The following is an 18,813-nucleotide window of genomic DNA, read 5'->3' as shown; positions in this document are numbered from 1 at the left end:
GGATCATGCATGCTTGAAAAACTTAGCCTCTATGTTGCCCAGTCTCCTATTACAATAGAAATCTGGGAAGATTTGTGTGAACTGATATGGAATGAAAAAGAAGAACTAAAAACCAGAATATACAATTACTACAACAAAGTGAATGAAAATATCAGTAAGTGGAAACTATTCTTAGTGATTAAAAGCCAATAATTGTCCAGGAGAACAGATGATGAACTATATCTCACTTATCTTTCTGCCCCCTACTCCATCACCACCAAGAGAGGTGGAGAACTAATACATTTTCAGATAAGGTAATTTGTATTGGGTGTTTTTGCTTAACTGTTTTTCTTTGTTACAACAGAAGTTCAGTTCTCTGGGTGGGGGATGGAGTGGGAGAAGATGTATATATCTGGAAATGGTTTTAATATAAAAACAAAGTGCATCAATAGAAATTTTTAAAGAATGAAACGAGAGGGTTGGATTAGATGATACTTCATGTCCATTTTAGCTCCTTGATCCTGGAAACAGAATATTTTCCCCTGGGATTCTGGCATATTTGGCTCAGTGGGACTGCCTATAAACTAGCTATATCTATCTGGCTTTCTCTCATCTCATATGCAAAGAAGAAGCCATCCAGAACTCACAGGACAGCTGCTTAAGTCTCAAAAACCTGTGAAGACTTAGACAAGGACCCATAAGCCTATTCTGGTGAAATCCTTTATTTTCTGGCTCTCCCCCTTCAAAGTTCTCATATCTGAGCTTAAAATTACTTTCCCTAGGAAGCAAGGCTCCCAAGGATGAAAAGAATACCTTTTGCTGTCAATAATTTTGACAGATATTCCTACCACTAACTATAACTATATTGTATAGCTCTTTATTTCTTTCAAAGCATTTTTCCATTTACTGTTTCAATTTAGTTTCATGATAACCCTGAGAGTAGGTTGGAAAGCTTCGTTTTGAAGCTGGGGGAAACTGAGGGCCAGAAATGTTCGATGATGATCAAAGTCACAGAGCAATCTTTTTTCTCATCCCTGGACTCTTCCCCCAAGATTCTTTTGTTATGTCAGTGATCCATGAAGATGGACTCTTCAGGTCAGGACTTTTGGTCTCTTGTATCTAACTGCAGAATCCATGATGGCCTTCAGGAGGGTCAACTTCTCATTTTTCTGTCCCTGGAGGAAATCTTACCAGAAAAACCCTTACATCTGAGAATAGCAAATCCTAAACTTAAGCCCTTGGTGTCAATTAGAGTGGACCATAGACCTGCTGACCTCTAACTCTCCTCCTCACTCCTAGACTTCACAAATTTACACTTAGGCACTCAGACTCCTACTCTTCTCATTTCCTTAAAGCCTGTGCATAAAACAAAAGCATCCTCCCACTGGGCCTCGTTCCTCCTCCCACCCCCAATGTCTGCCACTCCCGGCTCCTGCAGTTGTGCCTCCCAGAAGTAGATATTTTTTGGTAATTGTTGCCATGGAGACCGTCTTGAGTTATTGTACAAATGTGTCTCATCTCCCTCCTTATTTGGTGTTCAACATGGATGTGGGTTATGCAGTGAGGTTAGAGATCCTTCACCACCATTCCCTACTTCCCACTGCAGGTCACCTGGCATATTCACCTGGCCAACTATTTGGCCACCTGCTCCACTGAATGACTGTCCTCCCATAACAGATGGATGGAAGATTAGGGGTGCTTACCATGCTTGCTCATCATGGACTAGGGACGGGGCTGTCCAGATGCAAAGGGAACCACGATCCAGAACGAAGCCAGGGGATATCTGGCTGCAACTGACTTAAAGGGATAGTGGATACAGAGCCACCTCCACATGAGGCTGTTTCTGATGCCTCCAGTTGTTAGTGATACCCCAGAAATTACTTTGCACATATTTCACATTTACTTACTAGTGTATGTTTCCCTTAATAGATCCAAGCTCCCTGAGGGCAGGGATTATTTTAATTTTTGTGTTTATATCCTCAGACACTAACATAGTGCTCACAGTAGGTGCTTAATAAATGATTGTTTCCAATTTTTAAAATTTTCAAGTACTAAGTTTTTTAAAAAGTTAATCTGTCCGTCCCAACCCCTAGTGAATAGACTTAAAAAAAAATCCTTCAGTACACACCTACCTAGTCTGGCAAAACATATTAGCCATGTCCAAAAATGTATCTTTCTGCTTCACCTATTAGGAGGTGAGTGACATATTTTCTCTTTATTCTTTTGGACTTCTTTGTTGTTGTTCATCTTTTTTTTTTTAAGGCAGTTGGGATTAAGTGACTTGCCCAGGGTCACACAGCTAGTAAGTGTCAAGTGTTTGGTCTGAGGCCGGATTTGAACTCAGGTCCTCCTGACTTCAGGGCCAGGGCTCTATTCACTGTGCCACCTAGCTGCCCCCATCTTTTGTTTTTGAAAAGGACCAATGACATGATGGGCTTACGTCCTGACTTGGATGTGAATTGGATTTAAGTGGGGCAGAGTTGTACAAAGTTGTTGGCCTCGCTCTCTCTTCCTGTCATCGAAGTCCAGTGGCAGGACAAAAGTCAGGGTGACTGGTGATGGCTGAGGTATAGTGGATGACTTTGATGCCTCTGATGTATGACCAAGCTCTAAGCGCTCCACAGCGCCTGAGCTGATCAGCATTCTAAAGCCATTTCAAAGTTGCTTTTCTCTACTATTGTGCTGTAAGAAATGATGAGCAGGCGGACTTCAGAAAAACCTGGAAAGACTTGTCTGGACTGATGCTGAGGGAAGTGAGCAGAACCAGGAGAACCTTGTACATAGTAACAGCCACACTGTGCAATGACTAACATTGACAGACTTAGCCCTTCTCAGCAATGCAAGGATCTAAGACATCTCCAAAAGTCTCATGATGGAAAATGCTATCCACATCCAAAGAAAGAACCATGGAGTTTGAATGCAGATTGAAATATACTATTTGCTATTTTTTCTTCTGTTTTGTTTTGTTTCTTTTTTCTGGTGGTTCCTCCTATTGGTTCTAATTCTTCCTTACAACATGACTTATATGAAAATATGTTTAATAGGAATGTATATGTATAGCCTATATCAGATTGTGCACCGTCTTGGAAGAGGAAGGGGGAGAAAAATTTAAAACCCAAAAGCTTATGGAAGTGATTGTTGATAAATCAAAACAAATTTATAAGAAATTTTAAAAATTAAAAAAAAGGAAAAAGCAAAGTTGCTTTTCTCTATAATTTTGTTATCATTATATAAATTGTTCTTAGTTCTGCTAACTTTGCCTCAGTTCATAAAAGTCTTTCCAGTTTCCTCTGATATTGTCCATTTCATCACTTCTTATGGCACAATAATATTCCATTACATTTATATATCACAATTTGTTTAGCCATTCCTCTATATGAGGACACAACCTAAGTTTCCAATTTTTGACTACCACAAAGAAGCTGCAATAAATACACATTTTTGTACATTTAGATCCTTTTCCTCTCTCTTTGATTACTTTGGCTTAGTAATGGCATAGATGGGGCAAAGGGTATGCACAGTTTGATAACTATCTGGCAATAATTCCAAACTGCTTTCCAAAATGACTAGATCAATTCATAGCTCTAGCAACAGTGCACTAGCACAGCTGTACATGTGGGGCAGGTGGGCAGTGCAGTGGATAGAGTGCCAGGCCTAGAGTCAGGAAGACCTGAGTTCAAATCTGGTCTCAGACACTAGCCGTGTAACTCTGGGCAAGTCACTTAACCCTGTTTGCCTCAGTTTCCTCATCTGTAAAATGAGCTGGAGAAGAAATGGCAAACTATTTCAGTATCTTTGTGAAGAAAACTCTAAATGGGGTCATAGAAAGTTGGACACCACTGAACTGACTAAACAAAGATGTGGGAAACATTTGGTTAAATTGAATTGAATTAAATCAAATCAAGGTATTAACATTCTTCTATAGTTCCATGGATTTATAATCTTATTGATATGAGCTCTACTAGTACAAATTGAAACCTTATCCATGCCCTCTTATCCTGTCCATCTATGGTCCTTGTCTATACCTATTTGCCATCAAAGTTCTCGACAAGTACTGTCATGCAAGAAATAATATCATTTGGGGATGTCTACATCCACACTTAGGGAATATAAAACATGGGATTAGGGAAGGCTTTCTAGGAGGAGATAAGTTTGGAAAAAGACATTGAAAGATGATGGAAATGATTTAGCAGAGATAGTCAGGGGAGATATTCTGGTCCAGGGGAAGAATATTGAGCTACAGCAGTGCATAGAGCTAGAGTGGATGGCAGAGAGGGATTAGGAAGGGGGCAAATTAGAGTGTGATGAAATTAGAGTAAAAAGGTGCTAAGGGCACTAAAGGGAGAAGAAAGAGGGAGAAAGATGACAGGGTCAGGGTTTGAATGCTAGGTTGGGAAAGTCTGGATTAAATCAGGGAGTCAATCAAGTTTAGTTTCAAATCTACTTAATAAGTGATTACATAATCATTTTTGGAGGGCTATGCCAATTACCCAATAGCTCCCATGAAATTGTTTCTGGGAGTTTCACAATGTATCATTAAATTCAGAATCTGGAGCTTCTGACTTGACAGATAATTTGGCCAGAAGCCTAGGACTGGACAGCCACGCTGGAAATCTCTAAGGATGTGCTAGGAGCTTGATGTTACCATGACGACTGCAATTAAAATGAATGCCTGAGTGAATAAAATGCAGGTCCAGGGATAAGCCCCAGAGGAACCACTGCCCCACCTCAGGGATCCTCTATGATTGTTGGAACATCCTTTGAAAGCACAATATCCCAGATGCTTGCATCCAGAGTAACAAGGGCTAGCATCTGAACGGGGCATGGGATGAGATTTGGTGGTGTAGGGACACCACTCCCTCCAGCCTCCCAGAGGAGTCCTCGCTATGGTTCCTTGGGAACCTCAGTTCTCAATTTCATGCTCTCAGATGGGAAGAGAGTATGGCAGACTCCTCAGCATTCTTAAGGAGACGATCCGAGTTCTCTTTTCTAGACTGCCTTTCCACTAAGACAAGGGATTTGGTCAGATGTAGTGGTTTTCTTTGTGGACATGAGATAGACATGAAAGTTAAGGCTGAGGTCTATAACCATGAAGAACTTGCTTATGATCATTTTGCTACCTATGTAACCTTGGCTAAATCACCTAATCTCTCTGAGCCTCAGTTTCCTCAAGTTCATCTCCTTCATTTTATGAATGAGGAAACTGAAGCTCAGAGAGGTTAAGAGACTTGCTCCGGATCACAGGATTTCATTTCATCCTGACTACAGGTACAATGACCTCTTCACAGTACTACATTGTCAGCTGGAGGTAGAATTAATTTTTTTTTACCAGCCTCAGTCACCCAAAGTTGTGAAAGGTTAACGAATCTTAAGGAGACACAGGCAGACCAGCCACCTGGCATCTGCCTTTGAATTTGGGATCTAAGAGGAGAAGGAAACTGAGAAGCTACCCCTGTTCTCTGCTGGAGCCCAAAGATGGGACAGGGAAGTAAGAGGTTAATGTTACTGTTGCTGTTGAATCATTTCAGTCATGGCTGACTTTTTGTGACCTCATTTGGGATTTTCTTGGCAAAGATAAGAGCGGTTTGCCATTTCCTTCTCCAGATCATTTTACAGATGACTGAGGCAAACAGGGTTGAGTGACTTGCCCAGGGTCACACAGCTAGTAACTACTTGAGGTCAAATTTGAACTCTGGAAGATGTCTTCCACTCTATCCACTTCGCCACCTAGCTTCCCTAACATTACTGAATTAGACACAATAGATCTGACACTCAGCACAGCTTGTCCAGCAGTTCAGCGGTCCCTGCTTCTCAGACACTTACATAATAACTGTGTAATTATGATAATTCCCTCTCACACAGGTGCTATGGTAATTGTGCCTTTTCCTTCTAATACCTTGAAGGGGGAAAAAAGCAATTAGGGGCTATTGAGCTCCAGATACTAAGGCAATACTTTCCATTTTTCTCCCTCTTCTTTCTCTGTCCACCCACCTCTTTTCTTTCTCTCGCTGCCTTTCCCTCCCCTGTCTCCCACTTTCTGTCTTCTCCCTCCTCCACAGGGTCGAGGCTGAGGACAAGGAGGGAAGAGAGGGCAAATTACTCCATCCAATCATCGGTCTTCATATACTGGGCAGCACGATAGAAATGACCCTGGCCCTGTCCTTTGGGGACTGGCTTCTGAGACATAGCAGCTTCTTCCTGAAGCAGCATGGAATGTTTTTCATCCACAGGGAAAGTTCTCAAAACTGGACCCCTATCTTCTATCTGCCCTGACCTGTTTGTAGAATTCCAATCCCTGGTGTTGCAGTTTGAATGGTGGCACTATAGAGAGGGAGCTTCTACTTAAGCCCTGTATGTTATCTCCTCTGTTAGACTGTAAGCTCTTTGAAGGCAGGGACTGTCTTTTGCCTTTCTTCACATTCCCAGTACTTACCACAGTTTAGCCCATGTTGTGTTGTTCAGTCATATCTGACTCTTAATGACCCTGGTGATGAGAAGCTGTGTGAAGTCAGAAGGAAAAGATCACAGATTGGGGAAATTAAGGAAGGTTTCACAGAAAAGGTAGTTTTTAAAGAAGGACCGTGCAGGGTAAGTGTGGTTTTGATAGACAACAAAGTAGCCTAAAAGTATAATAGGCTTCCTTAGGAAGTAATGAATCCCCACCCACTGATTCTGAACGAGCACATGTAGGGTATGAACAGGGCATTCCTATGTATATACAAGTGGGACTCACTGTGTTCTCTGATAGCCTTCCAACTCTGAGGTTCTATGACAAATCTGAGGCACAAATGAGAAATGCTTTTGCCTCCAGAGCTGGGCAGAGATCCCAGGCGTTCCAGCTTCTAGTTTGAGGCAAACCAAGTGTCACCCCCCGGGGATTCATTCATATCAGTAGGAACAGAAGAGCTCAGAAACTTTTCCCCTGAGCTCCCCAATCCTTGCCTTCCAGAAGGGAAGTCTGGGCCTGAGACAGCGGAGAACGACTTGCAAAACTGCAAAGCCATTGAAATTTATCTTCTGCGTCCCCTCAGTGACAGCCATCCTACCCATCCCTAGTCCAAACACCCTGTCGCCCTATCCTCCCACTCTCCTCCAAAACCCTGATCTCGTATTCTTTATTCAACACATTAATGATTAGCCTTGGCAGATGAGCTAATCAGGTTGAGGGTAACCCACAGGCCTCAAACCTTTTGGTGAATTAGGGGGATGTCTGCCCCAAGCAAATGAAGACTTCCCCCAGGGGCAGATGAGAACAATTTGCTCCAATGGCCATGAAGATGGCCAAAGCAGGCACTGTGGAGTGCTTAGAGCTTGGTCAGATGTTGAAGATTCCAAGGTCATCTACTGCACCCTGGGCCATCACCCGTCATCCTGACTTTTGTCTCGCCATTGGACTTCAACGACTCTGGAAGGGAGAGTTAGGCTGAAGAATTGGTGCAACTCTGCTTCACTTAAATCCAATTCATACTTAAGTCATTACATCACCCTGTGATGTCATTAGCCCTCTTGGAAAATTAAAGATGAACAATAATAACAGTAACAACAAAAGCAGCAGCAGCAACAATAACAAAGATGACAATGACAATTCATAACACCAGAGTCTTTTCCTGTGGTGTGTGGAGTGCATTTTGGAGTTTAAGCTAATGGAATGAAGTTCTAAGAGCGAAATTTCAGGCTGCAGTCAGTGAGTGGGAGAGGATATGTTGGGACAATAGAGATAAAAATTCCACCAGCAGGGGTGGAAAATGAGTGAGGGGGAGGTGGGAGAGGAGGAGGGAAGAGAGAAACATTAACATGAACAAGGACAGAGAAGGAAAGAGGTTTAGGGAAGACAGCTAGGTGGTGCAGTGAATAGAATGCTGGACCTGGAGTCCAGAAGACCTTACTTCAAATCCACCTTCAGACATTTATTAGCTGTGTGACCCTGCTAGAGTGTGTGTGTGTGTGTGTGTGTGTGTGTGTGTGTGTGACAGAGAGAAAGAGAGACAGAGACAGTGACAGTGACAGACAGACCCTAAGCAAGTCACTCAATGTCTGTCTGCCTCAGTTTCCTTAAAATAGCACCTACCTCCTGGAGTTGTTAAAAGGCTAAAATGAGATAACACATATAAAGCACTACCCTAAAGGGCTACATAAATGCGATCTATTATAATATATGGGGTAAGGGAGACAGAGAATGAAAAAGAGAACAATAAGAGAGAGGGAGGCAATGAAGCAGGGAAAGGGAGAGAAAGGAAAGTGACTTAACTTTCTGATTTGGTTCCAAGAGGAGTAACCTTTCCCCTTATTCACAACCTCAAAAGCCTCACTGTCACCCTTCAATCCAACCTAGCCCCTGACACCTGTTCCACTGGAACCTGCATGGGGCTGTTGAGAAAAAAGAGAGCTGCTGGTATCACAGAGACCCTTCAAGGGGTATTTTTACAAGTCACTTCACCAGTATGTTTGGGCAAATGAAGAAAGAGTCTAAACAACAAAGACAGTAGAGAAGAGATCGCTGGAAGAGGACGGGGGCATTCATCCTTGAAGGAAGCAAGTGTGCTTGAGAGAAAGAGGGTGAAAATATTGTGGGACCTCAAGAATTCAGATTCAGTGAAAGGAAAGACAAGCAGAATTATTCCCAAATTGCCTCTTGCCTTTTGGCAATCTCTCCCTGTATGCCCAATAAGCATCACAAATTCAGTATGTTTTCATGAGGAACTGAATTTCTACTTGTTGGTAATGTTATCATGGGGGTTTCTTTTAGGAGATGGGTTGGATTAAATGGTTGCAGTCCCTTTTAATTCTAAAGAATTCTGTAATTCTGTGACCTGCAGCCTCCTTACTGATCCTCCACCTTCAACATCTTGACACATCTGACATGTAAGCAAAGTCCAAACAATTCTTTCACTGAACCAATGTTTGGTTGTCTTCAAGAGATGACCCGTGACCAACAAACTCTCCAATTCAATTTAATCCAAAAATATTTATTAACTATTATGTGCAATCCACTGCATTAGAACAGAGGTTCAAGCTTGGATGAGCCCTCATCGATCTGTGCCAATGTCCATAGTAGTGCTGCAGGATCTTTCAACTTACAAGGACCCTCCAATTTGGATTCAGGACTATAACTAGCCCATATTGTAGCTGCAGAAAATTCATGTGGGAGTTGGTGCTGTTGATGAGACAAAATGAGGGCAGCTCATCTGCCAGAGCAAGGATTCTTAATATTTTCTTGTGTCATAAACTCCTTTTGCAGCCTGGTGAAACCTATGTACCCCTTCTCAGAATAATATTTTTAAGTGCATAAAATTAAATATGTAAAATTACAAAGGAGACTAATCACAAAATACTGAAATTAAGATGGGATTTTCTTTTGTCCTATCCAAGCTTATGGACAACCTAGGGGCCCAGGAGCAACCCTCTGGTTAACCCCCTTGGCAACGTATTTGATTGGCTTGGCCTTAGCCAGCATATAGCCACTGACTCAGAGCAGGTAGGCCTTCTAATCCAACTCCCTCATTGTTGCAGGTAAGAAAACAGAGGCCCAATGAGATTGTGACTTGGATTCAAATCCAAGTCCTCTGACTCCAGTGCTACTTCCACTGTACTAGCCTCACTTAACTTCTATAAAAGGAGAAGCTGGAGCAATGAAGACAGTTGACATTTATACAGTGCTTTACAATTTACAAAGTATATTTCACTCATTATTTTACTTGATCTTACCAATAGTTAAATAAGTTGTCAGATCTCATTCTCATGAGAAAAATTTGGCACTGACAGGTTGTAATTTGCTCAAGATCAGTGTCAGAGATAGACTCTGGTCCTTCTGGGTCTAATATTTTATTATTCCACTAATCATCTCATGATTCTTGGCCAAGTGCACTTGTCCCTTTACCATGCTGCCTCTTTCCTCAGTCTCCCCTCTGGATGCCATAGGTACAGCCTCCCTGTGCAGCATTCACAATGAGAAACATGACAACTACGTACATGCCAAAGTGTCACTTTTTCTCTTGGGGTGATTGCCTGACCCTTCATCCTTTGACTCTCTGCAGAGATTTTATTTCCTAAACCACCTACCTTCTACTACTTTGGCCTACCTGAAATGTGGGCATTTTACTTTTAGAGGCCCAGGCCAATGGTCCCTGAAGATCCTGATTTGGAAGTCGGGTTGCTCTCAGGACTCCTGTCCCAATTTTTTTGCCAACTTTTCTTAAAACCTTGCAATTAATGGGTTTTGTAAAAGGTGTTTCCTCCAAACCCTCTGGTCCATCCTTAACACTAAGGCTTGCTAGTTTTTTGCTCCTCGTCAAGCCAGTTGCTACACATACTGCTAGGAGGGTGATAGTACTATAGGACCAGGAGATCCTTTACTCTCATCCCTCATGGTGAATTGGCAGGTCCTTCAAATACAATGAGATAGCTCACCTACCTCAGAGAAAAACCTACCTTGAGATTTTTTTAGGAGCCAGATGTGGAAGTTAAAGCTCCATTTTGAGATCATCCCAATATAATAGACTCACATCCATGCCCTCTAAGTAGGCTCCTTTTAACAGTCCTAGTGATAACATTCAGGAGGATTACAGGCATCATTCTCCCATATAGGGATGTGAACAGTTTAATTTTGGTTGGTCCCTTATGATTTCTCAATCTATCTTTTTATGCTTGCATCTTGTTTGAATGTCAGATTTTCTGTTCAGCTCTGGTCTTTTGCTTCAAAGTTCTTTATTTCATTAAATGCTAATCCCTCTTCCCCATATTATATTTATTTTTGCTGGGTAGGTTATTCTTGGTTGTAATCCTAGCACCTCTGCCTATGGAATATCATATTCTAAGCCCCTTGCTCCTTTACAGTGGTAGCTGCTAAATCTTGTGTGATGCTGTGGCTTCACAGTATTTGGGAGTTCTGGATTTTGGCTATAATATTCCCAGGAGTTTTCATTTTGGGATTTCTTTTAGGAGATTATCGACTTTGCCTCTGGTTCTAAGATATCTGGGCAGTTTTCCTTTATAACTTCTTGAAATATGATGTCTAGGCTTCTTTTTGGGGGGGGCAGTGCATGATTTTCAAGTAATCCAATGATTCTTAAATTCTCTTCAATCTATTTTCCTGTATTTCACACTTTCTTCTCTATTTTCAGTATTTTGACTTTGTTTTATTGTATCGTGATGTTTCATGGAGTAATTAGTTTCCAGATGGCCAATTCTAATTTTTAAGGAATCATTTTCTTCAGCAAGGTTTTGCATTTTTAAAAAACCATTTGGCCAATTTAGATTTTTAAGGAGCTATTTTTTTGGGAGGAGCTACCTCTTTTACTATATGGCCAAATCTGATTTTTAAGGAGTTATTTTCTTCAATATTCTTCTTACCTTTTACCAAGCTGTTAATTCTTTTCATAAATTTCTCAAGTAGCCCACATTTCTTTTCCCAATTTATCCTCTACCACTATTGAACTTATAAAATTTTTTGCTCTTTTAAAAAAAATTTCTTCATCCTAGGAATTCCTGTTGGTCTTGTGTCCAATCCTCATTTTTCTTTGAGGCTTTGCTTGCAGGTGTTTTCAAGGAATTGTCTTCTGTTTGTCTTGAGCTTCCCTGTCACTATAGTAGCTTTTTATGCCCAGATTCTTTTTGTTTGTATGCTCATGTTTCCAGCCTACTTCTTGACTTTGGACTTTATGTTGGTGTCTGGCTTTGATCACTCTCTGCGTGTGTGCACCCAAAACATCCGGCTTCAGCTTCTTTTATGTCTTTTTGCTGTTTTCATAGCTCAGTCTGAGGCCCTGTAAATTTTAAGTGCTTCCAAAGTGGCATGATCATAGGAGAGGTGTGTTCACTGCTCTCCTGGTTTGCAAGTTCCTTACCCAGTTTGGATCTGCTGGCTTGTGTGTGATTGAATTTCTGTAGACTGCTGCTGGATTCAGTCACATCCCACCGGGTTGTGGTTCATAGTGACTGAATTGCTGGATTCCTCTGGGTTTTGGTTTTCTGTCTTGGTTTCGTCCACTGCAGGCTTATGTGTAGGGTTACTAAGTCCTCACTCTGTTCTTGGGCCCAGAGCCACACAACTATCAACCTGGAATTTGTTTCTTGTTCCTTACATTTGTAGGGTCCCTGCTCCCTTGCCAATGCAACTGGGTGATAGAGCTGCCAGATGGCACCAGTTCCTGCTCCCAATGTTTGTACAGGGGTTCCCTGAGCTCTTTCTACCCAAGTATTCAGTCCCCTTGCCATCCATAGGCACTGAGCTGCTCCCTAACTCACAACCCACTGCCAATTCTGCTTGTTATGGCCCTGCAGCGGCTGTAGCACTGCACTACTGGCCAGCCCCTAACCCCGTGTCCAAAGACCTGTTTTCTTAAGCTGCCTCAGGCTGAAAAAATGATTCACTGTGACTTCTTCTTGGTCTTCCTGATCAGAACTGTCTGGCACTCTTTATTGGTAGTTGTAGGGGACAATGTTGAAGGAGCTACAGCAAAACTGCTATATATTCCACCATCTTGATTCTATCCCCAGAGTTCTCAATGCACTCTTCTATGTTGAACCCTAGCTAGTTCAACATAGAATAAGAAATTTAGAGGCAGAAGGGATCTTCAAGGTCATCTGGTCCAACCACCTTAAATTTGGTAATTGAACAAATTGAGGCCCATCAACATTAAGTTCTATCTCAGTCAACCTACTATGTATTACACACTACGCTAAGCATGGATAATGATCCTCCCTAGTTACTAGTGCCTTCCTCCAATCCCTTAAAAAAGTAATTTGAATTACTTTGATAATATTCTCTCTTGGCTAACCGGTCTGCCCAACTGTACCTTCTCAGTCCCCTTTACTAATTCTCTATCAGTATCATACCCAAAAAGCTTGGGGGTTGCTAAGGTTATGCTGGGTCCTTTTTTTCATTTTCTACTATCTCATTAATTCTCATGGGTTTTATTGGTGATCTTGTCAGTTCCAATAGATTCAATTACTATCTCTGTGCTCATGATTCCCACATCTATGTATACAGTCCTGGTCTCTCCTGAGCTAAAGTCATGCATCTTGAACTGCATATCCCAAAAGCATCCCAAAATCAACATGCCCTAAACAGAACTCGTTTTTTCCCAATCCTCATTCTACCTTCTGAAATACACTATTCCTACAGAAGCCACCACTGCATCCTCCCAATTACCCAGGCCCATAATGTTGGTGTCATCCCTGACTCCTCACTCACTCACCCCACATACCAATTCAATGCCAAATCGTTTTCTTTCTAACTCTCTTCTAAACATCACATTCTTTTCACCTAGTGAGTTCAAGCCCTCATCACCTCTCACATGGACTACTGCAACAGTCTTTTAATTGGTTTGGTGTCTCTGTCTCACTTCTCTTTCCCTTTCCAAACCATCCTCCACTCTGCTCCAATGTGAATTTCCTAAAGCTTAGATTCAATCATGTCACACTATTGCCTCCTGGATCAAATAAAAAAATGCTATTTAGCATTTAAAACTGTTGACAACCTGGTTCCTTTCTACCTTTGCAGTCCTGTGTTATGCTTTATTCCCCTTCACGTGTTCTACAATCTGGCTACACTAGCCTATTCTCTCTCATAGACACACAACACTCCGTTTCCCATATCCGTGCCTTTGCACTAGCTGTCCTTTCACCTGCAAACCTTTTTAATTTTCCTGGCTTCCTAAAATTTAAGATTCAGTCCAAAGACTTCTGTAGGAGGCCCTTCTTCCTCATTATCTTTCATCTATCCCAGATATATTTATATACATCTGATTATTCATGCTGTCTCTCCCATTAGAATGTAACCGCCTGGTGTGCAAACAGTTTTTGCCTTTCTTTGAATCCCCAACAATTAGCAGTGACTGGTGAATGCCTAAGGCTTAATAAATGCTTGATTGATGTATACATTTTGTATTTACTTAGATATGTATTTGTTGTCTTTCCTCAATATAGTGTAAGTTCTATCAGGGCAGGGATTTTTTTTTTACTTCTAGTACCTGCCATATAGGAGCTTACCAGATGCTTACTAAATGAATATACATGGTCACATGGGTCAAATCACAATAGAACCAGGATTTGAATCCAGGTCTTCTGACTCCCAAATACACTGCACTTGCCACTGAACCACCCATTACAGCCTATCCTGACATACAGATGAGATTCCCAATCAGCATCTTGGGGGCAGAGGAGGGCAGACAGTGGGGAAGTCTGGTGACTAATATGACAACTGGGAACTTATCAACTGCAGCCCAAGTGTACTGGAGAGACCTGCCTCTCTTCTCATTTCCTATCCCATTCCTGGGAGTCTTTGCCTTGTATGTTCTTCTCCAATATCCTGCCTCCCCACCCCATTCCCACTGTCATGTGAAATGACATCGATCAGATTGCATAAAATGTTATGGATCAAAGGTCACACTACCTCTAACAACTGCTTTTTAGATGAGCAGCACAGGCACTTTCTTAAGCCTCTGAATTTTGGGGTTACCCCACCCCTGATTCATAAGTCCCAATTTTGAGACCCCACTGTCCTAGGACCTCTGGGTCTACATAGAAACAGACCAAACCAAATGATATACCCCTTCCTCATCCCACAATACCAGCCAAAGGTATGGGAAGAGAAAGACATTAGCTGATATAGATCCAGTTGTGCCCAAAGATAGAGGGAGACTGTCCTCTAATGGTGAGTCACGGTGACAGCAGCAGTCTAATACAGGGTTTCAATGGTGCTGGGTCCCTTTCTCCCTACCCCTCTTTTGCCCATCAGGAAAGTGTGTTAAACCAAAGAACCTCCACAATATCATCAAAGTGTGCAACAACTGTCTTAGAGTCTGAGTATCTAATTATAAGCAAGTCATGTCTTCTTTTTTTCTGTTTCCTGTTTAAGTTCTCCACCTGTACAACTGGGGATAATGACCCCAAAAAGCTAGAAAAGAAGTCCATATACAGCATATGAGACCTGGAAGGGATCTTCCTTAAGATAACGCAGTTCAATCTTATCAACTTTTAAGAGAAGTAAACTGAAGTTGGTCTAAGGGGCCAAGCAAGTAATGGAAGAGCTAGGACCAGAACCCAGCCCACTCTGATCCTCGTCAGACCTGAATGCTCTTTCTACTACACCACATTCCCTCAAGAATCTCACAGAACAAGTGAAATTCACTCACTCTCTGTATGTAGAATGACAAGAGTGAGGTAGCATGTATGAATGTATATACGTACACATACACACAAATTAATTAGGTATTTAAAAAGTAATGTGACTCCACAAATTGGTCACGATATCCACTTCCATTTCATAATATTACCTCCTATGTAGCCTGGTTAAAGACTTAACATCCACAACTAGAAAATTTAAGAATGATGTTTGGTTTCACCTTAACTTCCTAGATTAAGGAAGAGGTACTGACTTAATTAAAGAAACTCAGTAAGCTACAACTAATTTCCACAAATCTTATTTTTTTTCACAGCAAGAAGCCACCTAAGCAAATATTTTTGTGTGCCGCCACCTCTGATACAAAAAGAATAATCGATTAGCCACAGATAAAAAGTACAAAGCAACAAAATGAATGACTCCACTGTTCTCCCCATTTGGACATTAGCTATTGTTTAGTTAGCATATATAACAGAGGAAGGACAGGCAGAGTTATGTACTTGCCATCAGACTGCATTCAGGCTCTGGCTTTATCTACTTACTAGCTGTGAGAAATTAGGCAAATCACTTAACCTGAGAACTTAAGTTTTCTCTTCTACAAAAAAAGAGTTGGATTAGGGTAGGGTGGGGTGGGAGGTGAGAGATGGTAAACTTTTTTTATATTATGGATCCCCTTTGGCAATCTGGTAAAACGTATGGAACCCTTCTCAGAACAATGTATTTAAATGCATAAAATAAACAGGATTTCAAACTGCTTATACTGAAATCAAATTTACCTTTTTTTTTTTTGGAAAGCTTACAGATCCCAGCTTACGAACCCCTAGAATAGAAGATCTCTAAGGTTCCTTCCAGATCAGACATTCTATAATTCTGCCTCTTGGCCATTAACAGTAACAATGACTGCCAGACCCCTTTGTAAGAAATACAAATTTTTTTTAATATCTCATTTTATTTAATTTGACATATTGGGTATAAATCCAATGTTTGCAAACGAAATCTGAAACCACAGAATATTGCAGATGGCTTGTACCCCTATCTGATCATCTACTCCAACCTTCTCATTTAACAAATGTATTTTAAATTCATTAAAGGAACAAGCCATTTCACAGAAGCAGAGAATTCTAGAGTTTTAAGGATCCTCTGAGATCTAGTCCAAATTCAATATAGAAAAGAGGAAACTGAGGCTCAGAAAGATCAAAGTCATACACAGCTAGTTAATGGCAAAACCAAGTCTAGAACTCAGGTCTTCTGACTCTTAGAGAATCATTTTTGTAAAGCAAAAAATCCAATTATAATGCCAATAATGACCTACTGTTCTCTCCATTTTTTTTTGGATTCTCTTAGAAGTAGGTATACACTTGGAATACAACAAAAAGCATCACAAAGTATACAAAAAAACATTTCCAAGCTCCCTTCTGACAGCCCACTTATTTAAAACTATAAATGCTGTCACAAAATTCCTGTAACAAACCAAGACAAAGATCCTTTTTCAGTTGATGGTTTCCAAAAGTAGAATTTTTCTGTTCCACTAGAGGGTGCTCCATCCCCAGTAAAGGGTCTATGATCACACGAACAGATCTACTGGTATTTCAGGGACAGTATTGCTGGTTGGTATAAAGGAAAATCATCATGCTAGCTTTTCAGAGGTAGTTAAGGGGTAAAGAGGGATGAACTCAAGACACAATGAATCCCAGTTAACATGGTAGCTACGGCTCCTGAAAGTGAAGACAACATTCCTCCCTCAGTATTGCTTTACTACAGGGCAGACAGAATTGGCTATGGATGGTACTGTGGCCCACAAGTCACACCCACCCACTTCTGGACTGTCAGGTCACAGACTGTAAGCAGACCTAATGGTGAAGAAGTACATCACTGCAATTAGAAAGAGTGTAGAGACCTGGGGGTTTCTCACACTGCCAGATTCCCAGGAAAAGCTTATGTCTATACCATAATCCAAAATTCTCATCAAAGTAGCATGGTGACCTCAGCATATCCAGAGGATGAGGCTTCTAGTAGGTCCTAGAGTTTGGAATCTGTGCATTTTAAAAGGTCCCTCTGCAGACTGGCAAAAGCTTTCAGTTGTAAGGAGCTCACCAACACCTACTGTTTGAAGTGGTATTTCCATCTCTTCAGCTAGGTTCCAAAAACCAATCTGAAGGGCCATTTCCCTCCTTTAGAACCTGAAGAATTCCTGGCATAGATCACTGGTAACTCCAGAGACCATCATCTGTTGAAACAGGCATACAAACTACTACTCAACCTATGCCCAACGCTCATTAGTGTTAAAAATCTGTCAATTAAAAACTAATGGTTTTCACCACAAAAGGAGTGGTTCCACATATTGAGGAGAGGAAGATATGTTTACAGAAGCAAGAGAAGGACAAAATAAGAAGGGAACGGAATAGAAAGGAAGGATAAAAAAACAGAGGAGACAGATAGCTAAGTAGTACAGGTAGTAGCAGGAAGAGGATTGTTTAGAGCCTTGCTTTAGGGCTATGTAGCCTTGGAAAAGGGCCATCTACCTCTGAGGGGAAATCTATGCCATAGAACTTATTTCCAATAATAAATCCCCTTAAATGGGGGCCAAGACAAATCTTTTGATTCCACCCTCCAGTGGGTAATACAGTGAGATTCACAGACACTGGCAGCTAATAACATCTCTGGGGGAAGAAGACTATAGATAAACTGAAGCTGCTACAAGACCAGAGATAACCTGAAATAGGTTAATTATTATTCTGTGCTTAAATTTTGCCTTCCAATCCCCCTTATATATCTCCAGAGTAAGAGAGAATGGAAGGGAGAATTGCAGCAGAGTGCTTTCCATGTGGGCTACACTTTGTGAACCCCCAAGAACTGAGTGAAACAAAAACCATTCTATTACACGTATATATATATATATATATATATATATATATATATATATATATATATATATATATATATATATATATCAGAACACTAAAATCTACAGTCTTAAATCCAAACAATCCTATATAACATTAGTTTCATTTTCAAAAGGAAAACACTGTAAAACTCAAATGTGTAAAAATTCACTCATTGTTAACAGTATCTTCATTTTTTTTGTTCTTCCCATGTTGATGGTTAATGGCTCCAGGGGGAATGTTAGAAAGCATTAGGCTGCCCTGCTAGCAGGGTAGATTCAATCTGCACCCCTATTTTTTTAGGGGGTAGGTTTAATCTGCACACCTATATTTTTTGGGGGGGAGGGTAGGGAGGAAGCAACAGTTGTGGGTGGAAGGCAAAAAGCAGGTGCACTAGTCTTCCTGCAACTGGTGTGGGAAATGGCTATCTAATTTTTCCCTTATGGACTTTGGGAGAAGTACCTGTTCCATTCTGTTCACTGCCCCCTCACTCCACCTCCAACCCTGTCCCAGTGCAGCTGAGTGCCACAAGTGTTTGAGCCTTCTTGTCACCAAGGCTAATATCTTCAGATTCTTCTGACAAAGAACATAGGCTGTGTGGGCAAAACCATTTAAGGCATTTCCTTTTTCCTTTCCTTCCCCAGATCAGGGTGGGGTGGTCACTTGGCTCCCAAGAACAAAGTTTCTTGAGTGGTCTTGGCTTTCCCCTCCAAGGAGCTGAAGAAAACAAGAATTGTTCTGAAACTCTCGCTGGGTTACAGATGAGATTAGTCTGAAGTGGCATTCACAGTTGTGATAGATAGGCAGTACATTTCACAAGGCAGGCAGGCA

The 18,813-nt window shown here is 41.3% G+C and overlaps 1 protein-coding gene across 2 annotated transcripts in view; it reads right to left on the bottom strand.

The window, feature by feature from the left end:
* Positions 1 to 386: 386 nt before the first annotated feature.
* Positions 387 to 18,813, bottom strand: part of GOSR2 (golgi SNAP receptor complex member 2) — a 40,158-nt gene continuing 21,731 nt past the window's right edge. For both annotated transcript variants that reach the window (XM_020997609.2, XM_020997608.2), the window contains one exon: positions 387 to 18,699. In XM_020997609.2, the coding sequence (XP_020853268.1) occupies positions 18,470 to 18,699 (230 nt within the window). In that variant the 3' untranslated portion in view covers positions 387 to 18,469. The remainder of the gene's footprint in view (positions 18,700 to 18,813) is intronic.

This window comes from Phascolarctos cinereus, unplaced genomic scaffold (genome assembly GCF_003287225.1).
Source record: "Phascolarctos cinereus isolate Bilbo 61053 unplaced genomic scaffold, phaCin_HiC Scaffold_5;HRSCAF=322, whole genome shotgun sequence".
Lineage (NCBI taxonomy): Eukaryota > Metazoa > Chordata > Mammalia > Diprotodontia > Phascolarctidae > Phascolarctos > Phascolarctos cinereus.
The sequence above is the reverse complement of the archived record's forward strand: the minus strand, read 5'-3'. Positions and strand labels throughout refer to the sequence as shown.